Source organism: Agelaius tricolor, unplaced genomic scaffold, assembly GCF_023055355.1.
Source record: "Agelaius tricolor isolate 1412-34295 unplaced genomic scaffold, bAgeTri1.0.p SCAF_3, whole genome shotgun sequence".
Taxonomy (NCBI): domain Eukaryota; kingdom Metazoa; phylum Chordata; class Aves; order Passeriformes; family Icteridae; genus Agelaius; species Agelaius tricolor.
The window spans coordinates 9574478-9593790 of NW_027269263.1; the positions used below are offsets into that span (position 1 = coordinate 9574478).

A 19313-nucleotide genomic window follows, 5' to 3' on the forward strand; every position below is an offset into this window, starting at 1 on the left:
ATTACAACATCACTAATAAAGCTTCTTGCGTCTGTGTGCTTCTGCTGGTGGCAGGGGTGACACAGGAAAGGCAGAAATGGGTTTGGGTTCTTAAGATGCTCTATTCTGCATCACACTGACCTATTTATTCTCCTCACACAGGCAGGGAGGGGGAACGTTTCATTTTGCAAATGCACGTGGCAATGACTGAAACTGCTTGGAGCCTCTGCACTGGGGGAGGCAGCAAACACAGCACTGGATGCAGAGGGGAATTTTCAGGAGAGTTTAGGAGTTAAGACTCCTGCCAACTGCTTCCTGACCAGTCGAGAACACTGCTCATTGACAGAGGAAACAATGATGTCCACAGTGAAAGCCAAGAAGGAAAGGGTGGAGTATAAATAACAAAGCAGAACACAATGTTTTTCCATTTCTGCTTCCCACAAGCTCCCAGTCTCTCACAATTTCAATATAATTTTCCAATGTGCTTTTCCAAACTCTCCTGTTCCCCTGTTGCCCAGCCTGTCACACACATGCCCTTCTGAAAACCTACGGGACCAATCTGGCTCCAGCCAGAAACGAGCCCACTGCCACGGGACGTCACTTCTCCAGAGGATTTCCTTCCCTTCTGACTTCTACGACAGCAGTGAGCAACAGAAATGGAAAATAAACAATAGGCAAACCTTTTTACGTAACACTTCCTCCCCAGGGAAAAACAAAAAGCCTATTAGCCATAAATCAAGGAAATTAAATGCCACTGGTATTTTCCAACCTCAAATACCAGCATCATCCAAACTCCACTTCAGTTGGAAAAAAGCCCTGAGATCCCCTCTCTTGCTTTCCCAAGTGCATGTTCTGCTCTACAAGGTGACTGGGTGCAGGGCTGAGGTTTCATTGATTTTCTGTGATATCCATGTGAAAAGTGCTCAGTTTAGAAGAACATGAGACCACTCCTGCCTCAGCAGGAACGCTGGGAAACCGATGGCGTCTCCTCTGCTTTGGGAATCATTATCATCAACAAAGATTCTTTACAACAAATTATTCTCTGGATGACACAAACAGCCACCTTCCTTGGCCTCCTACCTTTGTACTGATGTCACAGATACCTGGTTTTGGGCCATATTAAACATTCCTATAGAAGATGCCCCAAATGCAACGGGACTTGCTCTTTTCAGCCCAGCCAGCTTGCAGAATTAACAAAACAACACAGCAGTAAATGCCACTTTGGGGCTGGAGCAGTTTTTGCAAATTCCTCAAGTCAGCAGACCTGGCTTGGGAAGGGGAGCTGCTGACTAAGAAAGCATCATTTTTGTACAGTTCCTTTGCTGGTTACAACTGGGTTTCCAGGCACTGTCACAACCGCGGGCAGCGCGTGCGGACGCTTTCCAGGAGCAACAGGAAACATGGCAGCTTGACAAGCCTGGAAAGGTCAGGACAGAGGATGCAGAGATCAGCCCACAGCTCTCCCCTCCCTCTCCCTGGCTTTGGACACTGATGCTGACCACAGTTTGAGTCTGACCTTCTGGCCCATGCATTCACTCTAGAGGGCAGTTCCTTAAATAATTAACAAGTGAGTCCTCCCTGATCACCTGCCAACACAGTAAGACAAACTGCTTGGGGCTTCTAGAGATGTCTTGGAATAATATGCCTCAAATATCTCTCTATATATTTGGCTGATGCAGTCTGATACTTGTGGTTTATTTGCTTCTCATTTAGTCCTTGCACACATGCTTGTGCATGTACGTGGAGATGCATCATTTCCTCAGACAGCAGCAGCCTCCCCCACACTGCTGCTTTCAGCCAGCACCCAACTACAAAATTTTGTCCCTGGGCTGAAGACTAAGTGGCCACAGTGGCCCAGAGATGGCAACAGTGTCACACAATGTCAAGATGCTGTCAGTTTTAAGAAAGGGATGGAATGGGGTACAAGCACAAAGCTGGGAACACGCTGATTATACAAACATCTCCTGGAGCAGCACAGAAAAAGCATATTTAACAGAACAGGCCTGTTAAAGCCAAGGGAATTGAGACAGATCAATCCTGCAGAAACAAGCAAACAGAGGCATAAAAAGTAGAGGTGAAAGGAAAAAAAAAAACTGAGAGGAGGAAAGAAGTAGTAATTAATTAAAGCAGCAACTGGAGAAAGAAGAATGAGGAACTAGGATTGTGAGTAAAGATTCCCCCAGCACACACTTCTTAAAAAAAATTCAATACACACAGAGAATACCAAGTAGGTTGATTGTATCTCCTTTCCCACATCTATAGATTTGCTCTGTATCCTCCTCCTGTTCTGTCCATTAAAATTTATTGTTGTTTCACATACCTCCATCTACTTCTCCCTCCTCTCCTCATCAGCCTCCTCCCTCTTCCCCACAGGGGAGATCTCTCACTCCTGGAATGACATTATCTTCTTGCTATACTATTCTTCTCTTGCATTTCCTTCCCATCAACAAGGAGGGTCCTACCACATTACAGACTTGTGAGAGATGTGCAACACCTATCAAAGAAGATCTTGAAAGGACAACAAAAAGGCCCATAAGGGTAAACAGCACAGTGAAGACAGCTATGAGAAATTAAAACCATTCTTTAAAAAGGAACAGCTACAGAAGGAAAAAGGAAAAGAGCATAAACGTCAGCCAGTTAAACACAAACCATAATTAGGCAGACCAAAAGAGATTTAAAGAAAAACTTGCTAAAGCTATCAAAGCTAATAATGGAATACATCAGATAGAGGAAACCTGCCAAAGATCCCCTAAGGCAAATAAATGATGGAGGTCTAAAAGTAGTGCTTAAAGAAGAAAAGACCACAGCAGAAAAGCTAAATGGATTCTCTGCACCACTGCTGCTAGAGGGAAACCCAAGGAGCTGCCACACAGGAGCCTTTCCTCTCAGGGCAAGACCCAAGCACTGTCTCTGACTGCAGTGGCAGTAAAAGAGGCTTTAAAGCAAATCAACACCCAGAACAGTTATGAATCCATTGGGCCTGGTAGAATGCATCCAGAGGAAATCAAACAGGCAGCTATTAGCTGTGGTAGGTAGCCTATAATTTAAATGAGACTGGCACTAGGGGAATGGAAGTTGATGAACATGACTTCATTTGGCTCCAGGGAAGGGATCTTGGGGGGAAACAGACCAGAAAGTGTGATTTTCACTTCAGGTAATTTGGGGAAAACCATAATAAATCGTAATTCTAGCACTTTTCTGGATAACTACAGTCCAACAAATAATTAGCCTTGCATACTGCAGAAAGAAGTTATTTGGGAAGCTCTGTTGGTGTTTTATAGACTCATCGGGTACATACATGTTATTGAAACTATGGGAAGCCTTTATAAATACCCAAATATAACCCAGTCAATCAAAATCACATACACCAATGTTGAGCACCTAAATACTCAAAAAGGGTTTTTTTCTAGAAAATCCCTCACTAAAGACTTCCAATTTCTTCAAGGCGTCATGGAGCAAGAGGGGAAGATCCTCTCATGAATCAATACTTAGCTGAAAGACAGCAAGCAAAGAGCATGACTATGTGAACAGTTTTTACAGCAAGAGAAGAGTACAAGCAGGACTCCCAGGAGACATGCAATGGCACCTGAGCTACTTCAGGTGCTCACAAAAGATCTTGAAAGGGCACCAAACAGGAGGGGACACGTTTGCTGATGACACCAATGTGAATCACACTGCAAGAATTAACTACACCTTGTTGCAGAAGGATCTCACTGTATTTCAATACTGGGGAAAAAGATGGCACAAGAAACAAAGCATCAGTACAGACACAAGCATCAGAGAGTGTGTACACACACACTCTAAATCTGCACACAGATTGATGTCTAAAAACCTGGCGTTTCCAGTCACAGTAGGTGTAATGGAATTTGCATTGAGAGTGCTGTGAAATTATCAATCACTGCTTAGGAGAGGTCATAAAAGGCAAGCAGAAAATTAGGAACTAGTAGAAGAAGAGAACAAAAACCAGAAAGCAGTCCTATGTTATTGTGCTGCAAAGATGGTTCTGGCCCCTTTCTCAAAAGGATGGATTAGAGTATGAAAGTATCCAGAGAAGACTGACAAGAGGAATCAGAAATGCAGAACAGTTTCCATGTGAGGGGAGTACAAGACCAGCTAACTTCAGTGTGAAAAGGAGATGGCCTTAGGTGAGGCCATGGGGCTTCAAGGCATGGAAGTGCCTTTATCTAAGTGACAAGCTGATGGCTACTCACAACTCATTCAGCACACCAGAACCAGGGGACACCAACCAGATAATCAGGCAGAAGGCTCACAGCACACAGAGGGAAATCTTAGTGTGCACACTCTGTAATTTAACAACAGAGCCCAGCGCACAGGATGCTGTAGAAGCCAAAACTATAAATAGATTTGAAAAAGCAGTCAGAGACATTATGGAAGAAAAGTCCATCAGTGGCTGTTAAGAGCAAAAATAGCAAGTAACTCCTGACTCAGGAAGTCTTTAAACTGCAGATTACTGCAAGCTGGGGAAGAACTGGAGAGAAGCATTATTGTTGCTGGCCCTGTTCTTACAGTGCTTTTTTCAGCAGCTGCTGCTGATTGCTCTCAGGGGCAGGCCACAATAGGAGGTGACCCAGCAGGAATTTAAGAGTTCTGCCATTCCCTCAAAAGCCTGGGGCAGACCTCTCTCCTGGTACTGTCCCCAAAAGTCCTGAGCTGGAGAGGGAAACAGCTCAGGCCAAAGCACTGAGCCCTGAGTACTGCCCTGGGCTACCCCAAGTCCCTCCCTGGAGGTAAAGGTGTGTTAGCTCCAGCTCAGAGCTGCACTGCAGCAGTGGCACCACCTCAGAACTGGAAGTAAACAGTCATCCTGCTTTAAAAGGAGGCTGGAAGGACAAAATTCCATTTATATCCAATTAAGCAGACATAACCTTACCCCTCTCTTCTGCCACAGATCCCATAGCACTCCATATTGTCCCTAGAATGCTCCTTACTAGAAGGCAATGTCCTCCTGTCACCTGCTACAGTTTAACATCATCATTCTTAAACCTGGGTGACCACAGCTCTTCACAACACAACACCATATGATGCCTGCAAGTCTGCAGATGGAATTGTCATATTCCCACCTCCCCTTCAGTAAGAGAGTGGTCCAACTTGGAAACCCTCCTGCTTTCTCCTCCAAGTGGCCAGGTTTGGACTGCTGTGTGAGTCCAGCCCTGTCACCACTGCCTGAACAGCAAACAGTGTTTGAGGGAGCCAGCAGGGAGCTGAGATTGGCCCAATGGGTCAGAGTGTGCTGTTAACAGTGCCCAGGTTGTGGGTTTGATCCCAGCCCTCTATGGACCATTCACTTAAAAGCTGGATTCCATGGTCCTTGTGGGTCCCTTCCAGCTCAGAATATTCCATGAATCGTGCAGAGGGGAGAAACCCCAGTTCCAGATTTTTTAAAAAACAGCCCCACTAAGAGAGCTCCAACCACTTTAGCAGTGTTTGCTGAAGACCAAAGGGTACACATAAAAAACAATTTCATACTTTTAGTGCTGCATGAATTAAACTTTGCTCTGGCCAATCAGTTAGGAAATAAAGCTCAACCTGTGTGCAGATCACCTGTGTTTCTGCAATTACTTCACGATTAGACAACTGCTGAAAGCAGCTGGAGGCAAATGCAATACATTTTCTAGCAAAACACAAAATGAAACAGTCTGTTTCAATGCAAGAAAATACATAAATGAGGCTGTTAACAGAGCTGTTTGGCAAAGAGTAATCAAATAAAATGAAATATGGTACATTAAGTTTGGCACTTTGTGGCATTTTATTTTTGTCATTAGAACATTGCTAAAGAAATTTCAATATATTCAGTAGCGTTACTATGGCATTCTGGAGTGCTGCAAAAAACTTTTGCTATGTCTTTAGAAACAAAGGCAAAATGCTATCATTAAATCTACAGAATCAAAGTTATTTAAAAACAGCATGTCTTAAAAATGTGACTGTCAGAACCAAAGTTTGTCCATCAGCATGTAAACTGCTGACACCAGTTTTTGCACAGTTATCACACAACAGAAAGTGCTATTTTATGGTAATAAAAATGTTAATTAGATCAACGCATCAATCGCACAACTTTTTCTAAAGAAAACTACTCCATGTTACAAACTTACTTTAAACAACATAAAAATGCAAGTATTATCCTGTGGCCACTCCTACCTGAAAAGGGATTCTCGTGACAGCCAGATTTCATTCTGTTTCACGGTCTTCCAAGAGAAGAGCAGCAGCAGCAAAGCAAAGAGGGTCGGAACAGTAATTCTCCATTTATTTAGCCACGTAGACAGCTTTTTTAGACCGTGGACAAAAAGGATGCAGTACCCCATACTGTGGGGGAAAAAAAAAAAAAAAGGAAAGGCAAAATGTACCTAAAGTTATATTTCAAGTGTCTGGTTGATATGCAAGACCATCCACTACTGCATTTATTATACAATTACAGGGAATTTTTGGACTAATGATATTTTCTGGGCTAACAAACTTCAATTCACCAGCAGCTTTCCTCAAGTCACTACACAATTTCCAAATTAATCTAAATGATAGACCCGGATGCCAAAAGTACAGTCACATACATAATATAACCCAGCATAATGGTAGCTTACACCAGCCACAGAAGGCAGCTGCTTTTCTGAACAGCAAGCTAGGAAAGCACCATGTAATAACAGTAATACTGAGCACTACTGGAGCAGTGTGGAAATGACAGGCATTTTAACAGGGGGAAGTCTCCAAACAATCCCAGTGGTGGCTGCTATTAATTCCAGTTTACAAATTGTGAAGCTGAGGCAGGAGACAGAGAGCTGTAATCAATGCTGCTGCAGGAGCAGGTGACAGAGAGCACCAAAGGGCAGAAGTGCCTCTCTGGGTCTTGCACTTCTATATCAAGGCCAGCCCAGAAGAGCTGAGATGTGCTGGCAGATCTTCCTTGCTGCCCTCCCATGAACTGACACACAGTCATCTCCAGCCCCCAGTGCTTCCAGGGCTCTCCATGAATAACTACTGTGGCATTTTCACAAGCCAAATTTGGACTGAAGTCTTACTCCTGAATAAATTTACATCAATTCAGTAATTATTTACCTTAATTCAATGGTTATGTTAATTCCTCCAATGACGTCCCTCTGAGTTGAAAATTCAGTGCTTTTGGTTGCTGTGCTTTGTAATCGCTAATTCTGCTTGTAATTTTTTACAAGGAATTTAAATTTCTATTGCTCAACAAATTGCATTAGCTTATCTAGCACACTTCAGGTTACTTAGCACCTGATTTAGTGTTAGACTTAAAGCCTATCTTAGTCCAGGCAGCTCTCCCTGATGAAATAAGGGAGCAGAAGGCTCTCGAATAAACTTGGGGCTTCAATAAACAGAAGCATAGCCCTTCCCAAACACTGGTACACCTTGAACCCCAGCTGAATCCACATTTAAAAGCAGGCAGATCATTGACAGATCTTTGCACCTGCCCACACTTTGGCCAGATCTTTACAGGCTTTCCTGATGTGTACAGAGATGTTGGAGCAACTTCTAGGAACAAAACTCCCCTGTCAGAGGTGACCTTGCAGGCAAGCATGCAATATGGTGAAAGTCAATGTGGAAATCAGAAAAAGGAAAGTGTTCCATATTTGAGGAGCTCTCTGTGTGCTTCTTGGCATGGCTTCTATGCCCTCCTGGAGAGCTGGAAACATTGCTATTGCTTAGGCTTCCCAAGGATGGAGAAGGACAAGAATCCTTCCTCTCACTGAGAAAAAACCTGCCTTTGTTGCATGTACTGATCTGCACCAGTGCACTGTCTCTGCACAGCACAGGTGCCTTACAGAACACTGAGAGAACTACAGACATATGGGGCAAATCCAGAGACAACAGCAGATCTGCTGATCAATCAGAACTCCTTCACTGCTGTTTTTGAGTTCTCCCATTCTTCAGAAGTGGTTACCTGATATTTATGTCAATTAGGCTTGCATTTTGCTGTAACACATTTCTTGTTGTACATGTGCTGTTTTTTTATTAACTCTTTTGCACATATATATTTATTGCACCTACATTAACTGCAACCAACATTTGCAGCTATGGAGATGTTGATGCCAAACAATCCATCCTTTAGTTATTGAACCCTACTTTAAAACCTCTGAAAAGCTAGTATCAGTAATAATCCCTCCCTTTCCAACAAGAAATGCCTCAAAAGTCTGCAGACGGTTTTCACTCTGTTATTTTGCCTTTCCTCAATTTTATCCCTCCCTTGGAATTAATTATTTGAAATAAATATTATTTAATTGCTTTAGCACAAGGCCATTTTCCAAGTGATTTCCCTATACCTTCACGTATTCAAGAACAGACTATTCCTACAGAAACAAAAATGCAAAAGTCAATATCTTGGTATTTATGTCAAATCCTGTCCCAGCTGTTGGGAATTTCTGCCTTAGCAGCAGTACTCAGTCTGAGGCACAGTCAGCATCACATTACACCTCCTCCAGATCCCGTGATCTGCTCTAAACAAAACAGTGTCCACACCAGTGTATTAAAGCACCTGTCCAAAAACTATAATTATATTACTATTGTTTCCTAGTTCCAAAGCCAGATGATCTGTCATACCTTGCTTCACTTGTTTCACACTAGACCCAACAGTCCCAGTACAGAAATTACCTTTACCACAGTGATCATTTCAAACCAGTGAAGCACCAAACTTGTGAAGATGGAGCAGCAGCCTGCCCTGACAGTCACTGCAACTGGAGAGCCCCCCCATCCCAGGTTCATCCCTCTTCCCTTGATCCCAACCTCACCAGGCTTCAGAGGAGCCCTTTGAAGCTGCTCTGACTTTTATCCAGCCAGCAGCAGCCCCAGCAGTTGTACCCTGGTGGAAAGAGCCTGTGCAGGTGAGGCTGCACTCGATTGATGAAGGTAACTTGCCAGGTAATGCCTCCTCTGTGGTTAATTCTGCTGTGACCCTGCCACTGCCTACAAACACAGAGAACATTTCAAACAGATTTGCTTTTCTTCTCAGAGTGATGGGGGACTTGACTCTGTATCAAATCTTACCACTGGCCTGCCAGGAAATCAGGTTTTATTCACACACACAGGAAAAAAAAAAAAAAAAAAAGAAAACATCTCAAAAGGACTTTTCATCAAAGACTTGTTTGCTGCTTGAAAAACTTACCCTTAAGTACTACATTCCAGATATCTCTGTAGCTAACTGCATATGTATTGAGGCTGCAGCATTTTGGGTTTGGGGGCTGTTTGATTTCTTAGTTAACTCTAGCACTTCCTAGGGAGGGAAACATTTCTCCTGAAGAGCTTTTCTCTCAGCCTTGCCACACAAGCACTTTTCTGAAATACTCTGTAGCAAAACCAAAACAATAGGAAACGAGCAAAATCCCCAAACCACTTTCCTAAATCCATTTTCCACTGGATTATTGTAAAACTGCTAGGCTTTTTTTAGGATAAGCAACAGCCTGCTACAGCAGTGACAAGTCCATGCCACCTTGGTCCCTGGAGTCCTGAGAAACAGCCCACCAAGTTCACATGGCAGTAGATTTCACGTGGGCTCACAATGAGCGTGCATTACAGGAGAACCTGTAACTTCAGGAACTCCATGGTGCAGCAGAAAAGCTGGGCAAATGGACGAACAAGCCAATGATTTCACGATTCCTCACAGTTTCAGACTCCTGCAGTATTCAAGTGGCACTTTAGGCATGCCCTAAATCACAGCGAGGGCTGAGGGCCAGGCAGCCCAGCAGGGAAACCCTCTGTGCCACAGCCATGTGATTCTGGCAGACTGCACACAGGGAGCTGGGTAATGACACATTTTTGTCTATCATTTCTGTGCCTTGGTAATATTGTTCCACCTGTAAGGCAGCAAAGTGATGGGAGGCACAAGCAGATGGGAATGCAGTGGCATATAGACCTTATTTCCCATGGTGCTCTATATGCATTGCCCTATTAAAGCTAGAGCCAAAACAGCACATATTTAATATTTGCAAACACATCTTGGGTAATTAGATTGCAAATTCAACCTTTCCTTTGGCCATTACAGCTCCTTTCCCAAGGCAAGGCTGTTCCTGAGCATGCTTGCACACAGCTCTGCTCTCTATGGATGAGGTTTCTCCCTTTTCAGTAAAAATCAGGAACAGTTTCACTGCATTTGGCTCTCGTGGTGATGGCATTTCATCAAAGCCACATGTGCCACAGCCCTGGATTACCAGGATGCTCTGCAATAGCAGTCTGCCTGCAGCAGAAACCATTTGACCTCCTTCAGGAATTGTTTGGAGACCAGCTGCTGCTGTGGAAAACTCCTGAAGAGCAAAGCATGTTCTAGTCATGCTTTCTGCTGCATTTTCCAAGTTGTGGCTCTGCACAGTGCACAGCCAGAGCAGGCTGAGAACTGAAGTTCTGAGAGAACCAGCCTGGACACCAGCAGCTGCAGTTCCACCCTCTTCTAACTCACCCAGGTAGGGCTGTAAAAAGGAGTTTAAAAAAGGTGGGGGAAACTATGCAGAAAAGATGCTTCCCTCACACTTTTTAATGTGAGGTAATTTTGTGGATGTCAAATCTTGTGAACTAGCTGCTTGGGGTTTTTTAAAAAGTGATTTAATCTCAACTACACAAATGTAAACTTGGAGTAAATCCACTGATTTCATCAAAGCAGTTACTCCAGATTTCATAGCTCAGCCTAGATAAGAATCCAGATGCATCCATGCATACATATCCGTTTGGGAAAGAGTTTGAGAAAGCAGCCTGTGGAAGCATAGAAGAAACACTGCCACGTTCAGGGGCTGCTAACACAACAAAAGGGATTATATCAAAAGTATACTGAGACCAGAAAATGCACTTGGCTTCAACATTTCACCCAGGAGGCTCTTTCTGGGCTGCAAAACTCCTTCTTGATTTCCAGCACTTATTTAAGATGACTCCCTTACCCTCCATAAAAATCAACCCTCGCTTCCAAGCTGCTCTGAGGCAAGTTTAACCCTTGTGCTCTTGACTAAATTGCACGATGCCCTTCAGAGAGCAGCGAGCACAGCCCTCCAGAAAGACCCTGTCTGCTGCCAGCTCCAAATGCTGAACGCAAACATTCGGATTCTCTCACTTCTAGAGCTCCCCACAAATTTCTAAGCCTCAGAACCACACATATATTACCTAGCACAACACACTTTACATGCTCCTAGTCCCAGCTACTCCAGCTCTGCAGCCTGAGCAGAGGAAAGGAACTGAGAGGAAGAGGCAAAGGCAGCTGAAATGCAGCTTGCAGGCAGGGCTGTTGCTGCAGGGGAAAAGACAGTTCATCCCTGCAAAACTCATCGGCTCTGCTCACACTTCTCTAATGGAGAGTAATTGATTGCAAAAAGCACGCTTGGCATGCCCCGGGGGCTGCTCCTGCCTCACTGCAGCAGCCACATGTGGAACGGAGTGCTGGCAAAAATCAGCATAGCCACGGTGGCTCTTTCTGCCCCAAAAAGCACTGTCAGGCACACAGCTCCAGTGATGAGCTGTGCTGGCAGAGTAGCAAAGATGCTGCTTTATGAAAAATGTCAAGTTTTTCAAGGTTGGAGCTGTTTGGGCCAGAATGAATTCTGGCCTTTGAAAAAGAATGTTTCCATCTGGAAATAGAGTGTACTTGTACGTGCATGCTGGGTCGCACTTGAGTCATTATATCATAGAAACATTAAGGTTGGAAAAGACCTTCAAGATCAAAAAAAAAAACCTAAAAAAAAAACCCCAAACATTTTCTGGATCACCCAAAAGATCCAGAAACTCAGAAGCTCTGGCACTTCCTGCAAACTGGATCACCTGGATTCAAAGCACTGTGCCAGGTCAGTCTCAGACCTGGGGATGCAGGTGGGTGCACATGTAGGGTTTTGAGTCCCCAAAATTCCCCAGCCATCAGAGCCCATGTGCTGATCTGGAATAACCACACTCCATTGGCCCAGGTTTTCCAAAAATTCAGAGAAGTTTACCTTGCACTGCCAAGTTTGCTGCTGGATTGAGACTTGGCTTCACAGCTGGTACAAGGACAGCCTAAACCCAGCAAGTTACAGGCTAGAAAATGTAACAAAAGTGCAAGCATGGCCTAGGTCAGGTCTAGATAAAACTGCCACCACTGAGTGCTCCAGCAGGGTTTAGATCAGCACTATTTATCCCAAAAAGGTGCTGGGGATGTGGCAGATAAACCTTGATGTCCCAACTCTCAGATGGGTGTCCCCTTCCAAAGGGGCATTCTGGGCTGCTCTCCCCAACCATCCTTTTTGGTGTCCATCTCCTTTTGACTGTAGCTTCATCTTGGGTTGGAGAAGTCCTTTGTTTCTACTATTTTTGTCTAAAGTTTCACTACAGTCAGCACACCTTGGGTTAACTACAACAAGGTCTTTTTCACAGGATGATGTGAGTATCAAAGTACCGAAACTTGCTCAACCAGACGGTACTAGAAGGGAAAAATCTCTTTAACAGTCATGATTTGGACTAAATGTCCAAAGACAAGGAGGATGTGGGGTGTGTCTCTGTGCCACAGAGTAAGCCAGCAGCATTCACTGGCATTGAGTTTTGGGAACAATGGGAAAAGCATTGTTCAAACTGCCTCTCTCTCAGTAAGGCTGCCATGGAATTGATATACATTTTCTTGGTCACTAGAAGTTTTGAAAGACTTCAGGAAGACCATCAAGATATAACAGTTAACATACCAAAAAAAATCCCACTGCAAAAAAAAAATCTCTACAGCTTGGAAGTATCAGTGTGACAACCAAGAACCAGCAACATACTTAGCTTATAGTGATCCTGCTGAATAAAACGCCAAATTTTCACTGGAATTAAGCAGGCTTTTCCTGGAATAAAGTCTGCAGGTCATAATACAAAGGCATAGCAAACTATAAACACTGGAAGAATATATCTAACTTGGATAGGTACCTTATGAGTTAGTGCTAAGACTTTGTCACTGACTCTAAATTAAAATCTATGTAGGCCTGTACTAAAGGTACTTAGACATGATCAGCCAAGTAATCAAAATGATTTACCTTTACTAGCAATGTGGTCTTCTAGGCAGAACGTGATGTAATTAGAGAAAATGCAGGAACTTTTCCTTATTAGAGAGAAAATATGGACTAGAAATTAATGATTTCACCAACCCTTGAATAGCTATTCAACATTTGGATGCATTTTCCCTTCCTTCCAAAAAGTCACGTGATAAACAACCCCCTCCATTAGAGTGTTTGAGTCCAAGGTTTCACATCCAACAGATTTCTACCTGAAATATTTACAGGTAATACAGAAACCTTTCAGGTTTCTCATTCTATATGAATTATGGAAAGAAAATATTTTATAAATGAAAAATCCAATATAATTCCATGAGGATTCCACAGAAATTTCCCTACATCTTGTATATTTCAGTGGAGATGGGTCTGTATGCTAGTTTTAATTTAAATATTGTCATAACTTCTGGAATTCCATAATAGGAAATAATTTCCCATACGGTTCCATCACAAGTCTCCAAAAACTCCAAAAATATAAGAATATTATCTATGAAATTTCACAAGGCATCATCTTAAGGCCAAAGTATTACCTTGTAAATCAGAATTCCACTTTTAATCATGGCCAAGTAGACTACTTCCACAAGATGACATTTTTAAAACCAATATCTTTATTTTTAAAACCAGTATCTTTACCTATCTCTATTATTTTCAAGAGCAGAATAAATGCATTTGAAGGTTTTCCTTTAGGTTAATCTATCACAACAAAACCAGAAATCTTTCCACTATAGCCATTAGTGCTCATAACTCCACAAAAATAAAGCTTTTTCCTGTACAAGCCCAAAACACAACACATTTCTCAAAAGCACGTTTTAAATTTAGTTAAAATAACTCAATGCAGCAGCCTAGACCAAACATGCCATGAGCTCATCTTTTCCAGCTTTGCAGAATCATTTCAGTTTTTATTCCTACATCTTTACTGCCTTTTGCCAAAATATATGGCACTGGCATCTCAGCATTTCTTGCCTGCCTGCATTAACAGAGGTTGGTTGCTTTGATTTCTCCTTGAAATGTTTAATAGGGATGGGGGAAACCTCCAAAGGCAGGAGCTGGACTTTGGACAAGCATCTGCAAGGGAGCTGCTCACGGCATTGAGCCTTTAGAAAGGAGTTATTTCTCATTTATTAATGAGAACTCTCTCTGCCCCCTTTTCAAGGGCAGAGTGGAGTTATCATCCCTGTTTCACAGATGGGGAAGCAGCACTGGGTCACTTGCCCCAGCTGAAGTCCAAAGCACCTCGCCTCCAGCCACGAGCCATTTTTGCAGAGTGATGCTCAAATTGGTACCCTGCAGGGGGACAGAGGCATCCCTCACTGGAAACTCAGCTGGGGCTGCACTCTGGCCTACTGTCATCACATAATGGCATCCCATTTCACTCCCAGTGCCCTCAGGTCTGCACCTGAATTACAGGGAATATAATCCACTTCACTTCTTTTGAACTTTGGCTGCCCCGTGACCCCCGGAAGAACGGCAGCAACAGAGCAGGCAGTGAAATCATGTCTGTTTCCAGTAAATGGAACAGGTGTAATATGGATTCCATATACAAATCCCAAATGACTTGTGGACTTAACGTAAAAACTGGCAAAATGCTTAATTGTGTCATTGAATTGAGATCAGGGAGAAGATAAACTGGCTCAACGGAGCCAATGAGACTTTCACTGCTGACTTCGCTGGGTCAGTGTTTGACTCCAAATAAAAAGAGAAGCTTCTTCTGTAAATCAGATGATCCCTTCACAGGATCTGATCTAATACTGAAAGAATTTGGAAAGGCAAACAGAAATTCAGCTCCTGGTGAACTTGTAGCTTCAAATGACAATAAAGAAAGGAGTGGCACAGGAAACTGAAACCCCATTGCACAACTGGTCTTTAGGAAAATGAAACTAATGTGAAGTACATGACATGCTCCCAGGAGAGAAGCACCACTAAGTCCCATCCCCAAATGGCTACCTTGTAAGCACTGGGCACTTCTGCTCAGAAATTATCAGGTTCATAAAAGTTACAGATGATTCCACCATGTACCAGGTTACCTTTTTTTCCCCCCCTCCAATTACATAAGTTACTAATGTTTGGGATTACACCAGCTGGAAAAAATGCATTTGCACAAAGGATTAAAAACATGCTCTATGCAGAGGCAAAAATTTATATGGTCTCTGCGTTGCTACAGCACGAGGAAAACTTTACCATGATGTGTTAATTTCTTGAAAAATACAAGTGTGTTTTTTCCTGGATGATGGCTTTCTTGCAGATTTTTAAGATAGATGGTGAAGCAAATGCCATCCTGTATACAGCAGTGATCTCATCTCCCAGTATTGTCAATTAGGGTTGCAACATCAACTCTTGATATAGTGAGGAGCTGGCAAAAAAACCTGACAGCAACCTGTAATTGCCTGTGCTGGGAAAGAGTAACTGTGCACCCTGCAACCCACTCACTGCAATATCCACCGCGAACAAGCGGCCATCAAAATGGGGCAGGTATCACTGGATTGCCTATTGCTTTCAGCAAATTGGAAATAACCCATGCAGGGATGTTTTGGGTGATTTGTTGGTTCATATGAGGCTCTGAAAACAGCTCAAGTTGTCCAGCTATGACACAACAGCTCAGCCAGAAGCCACAGCTATCAGGGTAGCAGTGAAAGACGAGGCAAACACAGAAATTGCTCTGGTAGGAGAGGTCTGATCCCATGAGGTGAGGGCAAGCCCAGCTCTGTGGGAATGTCAGTAGAGCAGGCAGCTCCCAGATAGGCCAAGAGTTTGCATTGCTGCTCCTGTTTCTGCACACTATACACAGGGGAAGAGCTGCTGCTCCTGCCTGACTACAAATTGCTCAGGACTCAGAACAACTGCCTGCCCTCAGTCATTCTGCAGTTCCATACAATTATACTGTCTGTGGGGTTCTGAGCAGCATTTGCATTGACATTTTGAAGAAGGAAAAAAAATGCAATTTAAGTCTTTCACTGACTCAGCTTTTTAAGTGATGCCACTTTGTAAAACTGTCCTAGAGAGTTGTATCCTGTTCATCACTCCCTAGGTATTTCACACCTTTTGACCTCCTGAAAACAAGTTTTCCCATCTTCCACAAGAAAAAACAAACAAACAAACAAAAAAGCCAAATTAAAAGACAATAAATTGTTTTCCAATTGAGTTTTTTCACCTAAAGTAATACTATTATTTAAAATTCCTAATTTAAACGAGTAATTCCTAATTTAAACGAGTATGCCTGTAACCTTCAAATGAAAAATAAATACAAGAAATATCTTCTCCAAGTATTTCTGTTTAGCTGAACACAATTAAAGAAAACATCCAACCATTCTGACATAGTTTGTGTGCTTCTCCCCTGAGGCAGGGCTGCAGACAGAAGAGGAATTGTTCCAAATACCCATCAATCCCCAGAAGGCAAGGCCCAGCCATATAATTAGACATTGAGCAAAAGGCTTATTTCTTTCTTCTTTCTATTTATAATATCTTTTACATAAATCCTTGGGTCCTTACTTAACTTTTATTGAAAAGAAAATGCTTGACATTTTCCCCAGGTACCTACTGAGCACCGCTGAATTAGGACTGCAGGCTGTGTCACACATACGCCACTGTCCCATCCGTAAAAATGCAGGTGCCACATCCATAAGTATCAATAAAAAGCTATGGCTTGAAACAGAGAGAGGAAAGTGCCTTCCAGCATAAGCCCAAAAACATAGATCACCAAACCCCCTGAATCTCTTTGAGGACTTTTATCTAAATAAAACTGCATGGCAACCTCTGAGTTGCTGTGTTTTAGAGACTGAAGGGCAAAGGATAGGAAAACCCCTTTTCAAGATGTAACTTGAGAAAACTGCTACAGGCTGTTCTAAATAAAGAACATGAGCACTTCCTTAGCCATCCTTACTAAATTGCCATCCTCCTGAGAGAAAAAGCAAAACAAAACAGAATCACATTGTTTTTGTGTTGCCATAGTCATGAATGTTAGCAGAAGTTCCCCTCATCATCCCTGCAATTTTGGACCTGGAGGATGCCAGAGATGCTCAGCTCTCTCCAGATCATTTGGCAAGGAAGTCCCCACCTTTGCCATGCACTGCCAGGGTCTGCCTTCCCTTTTCATGCCAGCTACCTGCCAGCCTGGGCTGAGAGCAAAAACCAAATGTTGCAAAGCAGAACAGGAGCGATCTGAGCCAAATATGAGATCCAGGGACTCTGACACGGACTTACTCCAGATTTAATTCTTCTACCTCAGTCTTTCAGTCTTTCTAATTGAAAAAAAAAAAAAAAAAAAAGAAAAAGTAGCAACTATCAATCACCTACTTTGTAGGTCATAGATTTGCAAAGCCCTCAGGGAGATGAAAAGCATTATACAAACTATATGCACACATGGTAACGCTGATTAATTTTCTCTGTGCAAACATACCCTTTTTTCTTCTTCATTGCCCCTCCTCTCATTATATCAGCAGTCTCATCTGGAGGAGGACGAGGAACTGCTGACAGCTGAAGTATTTTCCGCAGTTGTTCTTTTGAGATTCAGAAATGCAACCACTCAACACAGCCCTGTGTTCAGCTGACTGTTTCCTTAATAGCTTTGCTCTTTCATGTGTTTCCTCATTTTCTGTTACATGAATTTAAAGCAATCTGATTTCCAAGTTAATTTGAAATGATGCAGGATCCATTAGCTGAGGGTACCATTTGCAAAATAACTCTGAGAGACAACTTTCACTCACTATACTTTCAGGTGTACCCTCAGCTAACAAAGGCAGGGCTAGTGATGTGAACAAAGGCAGTAGAATTCAACCTAAAAAGCATGTCTGTGTACAGAGGCACAGGGATACAGCCTAACTGTATAAGAGCCTTGTAACACGTGCAATAGCTCCTCCACAGCCTGAGGCTTACACCAATGAGCAGCTTTTTTGTGACAGTGCTTACACCAATGGCAATCAAAAAATGTACAGCTTTTCAAAAGACTGTCTGTAAGCATTTTTCTTAGGATGTTTGGATGCACAATTCCTGAGGAATAGAATTTAAATGTTTTGTGGAATAAAACTTCTGTTTCAGTTGTCACAAAGTAACCCAGGGTGAAACTGAGGACTTCTGTTTTGTCATCAGCTCTGCAGTGGCAGTTCCCATGTGATATAACAGAGGCTGGCCCCCTGCACCAAGGGTAGAATTGGGATTTCTAACTTGCAGCATCCAAGACACAGCATTTACTTATGGAACAAACTACACTGGCACAAGTTTTCCAGAGCTGCTGTGGAATCTCCCTCTTTGGACTCAAAGCTGTTTGCACCTGGTCCCAGACAACTGGCTCTGCTTGCCCAGGGGACTGGGACCAGATGACCTCCCAAGGTCCTTTCCAGCCTCAGCCAGCCTGTGTTTCTGTCAAATGGGCAATGGTCTGGTGCATCTTGGATGAATGGCCTCTGAGTGCCACTGCAGCCTCCGGTGTGGGCACTGTGGAGATGTCACACGGGACACCTCAAAGCTGTCCCTGCATAAACACAATTGGGAGAACCCAGACAGCTGAAGTGAGAATTGTTAGAGGCTGGAAGCTGAGGGGAAATTCAGAGCACTGGCTGAGGGATGGAGAAGTGGCTGGATTTTCCTCCTCCTGTTCACCAAGTGCAAATCTCCACTCTCAGATGTGCATGTAATCAGTAGCTCACAGGCAGGAGCCCATGTACATATCCCACAATGAATCCAGGAGCCTTTTGAGACAGCAGAAGTCTCCCTTGTATTTACTGACCACCTAATGGAGTGGGAAAGCTGAACAAGAACCCAATAAAAGCATGACAGGCTAACTTTCCAGCTGCTGTCTTTAAGATAAAATCATTAAGGAATTTAATTTGATAATGCTACCAAGAAAAAGAGTCTTGGAGGACAACCCTCAAGAAACAACACCTCATCTCTGTATTAAGCTGTGTCAAGCACACACACTAAAAAAACCCTGTGTTTAAAAAGAAAAGCAAGGATTTTGAGTAGCTTTGCTCCTGCCAAGCAATCTGCTCTCAGCTGACTATAAAATCTCTCATGCTTTAACACCAAAACTCCCAGGCAGAGAACACACTGGCTCGCAATATAATGTTTGAAGTACTTAAAAGGGAAGAAGCAATCATGCCTGCTTTCAGAAAATGAGATGGTGGTCTCATTAGCAAAAAAAATTCAATTGCAATAGTTACCTCGGCATGTAAAGGACTCGCTCTGCCACCACAAATCCCACCCTGAAGAAGAGGTTGCTGGCTGGGATGAATGGGAAAACCAGGAACAACAAGCCAACCAAAACTTCTTTGTGTTCCAGTTTCTGCAATAATACAAAATTAAACAATATCAACTAAAAAAATCCAACTTGATTCACCTCTAACTTTTTTG

General features: G+C 43.0%; 1 protein-coding gene across 2 annotated transcripts in view; it reads right to left on the minus strand.

Annotated features, from left to right (window-relative positions):
* TMTC1 (transmembrane O-mannosyltransferase targeting cadherins 1) overlaps positions 1-19313 on the minus strand; it is a 150569-nt gene that overhangs the window by 43907 nt on the left and 87349 nt on the right. For both annotated transcript variants that reach the window (XM_071422391.1, XM_071422390.1), the window contains exons 9-10: positions 19124-19245; positions 6136-6300 (exon numbers count right to left, since the gene is read on the minus strand). In XM_071422391.1, the coding sequence (XP_071278492.1) occupies positions 6136-6300; positions 19124-19245 (287 nt within the window). The remainder of the gene's footprint in view (positions 1-6135; positions 6301-19123; positions 19246-19313) is intronic.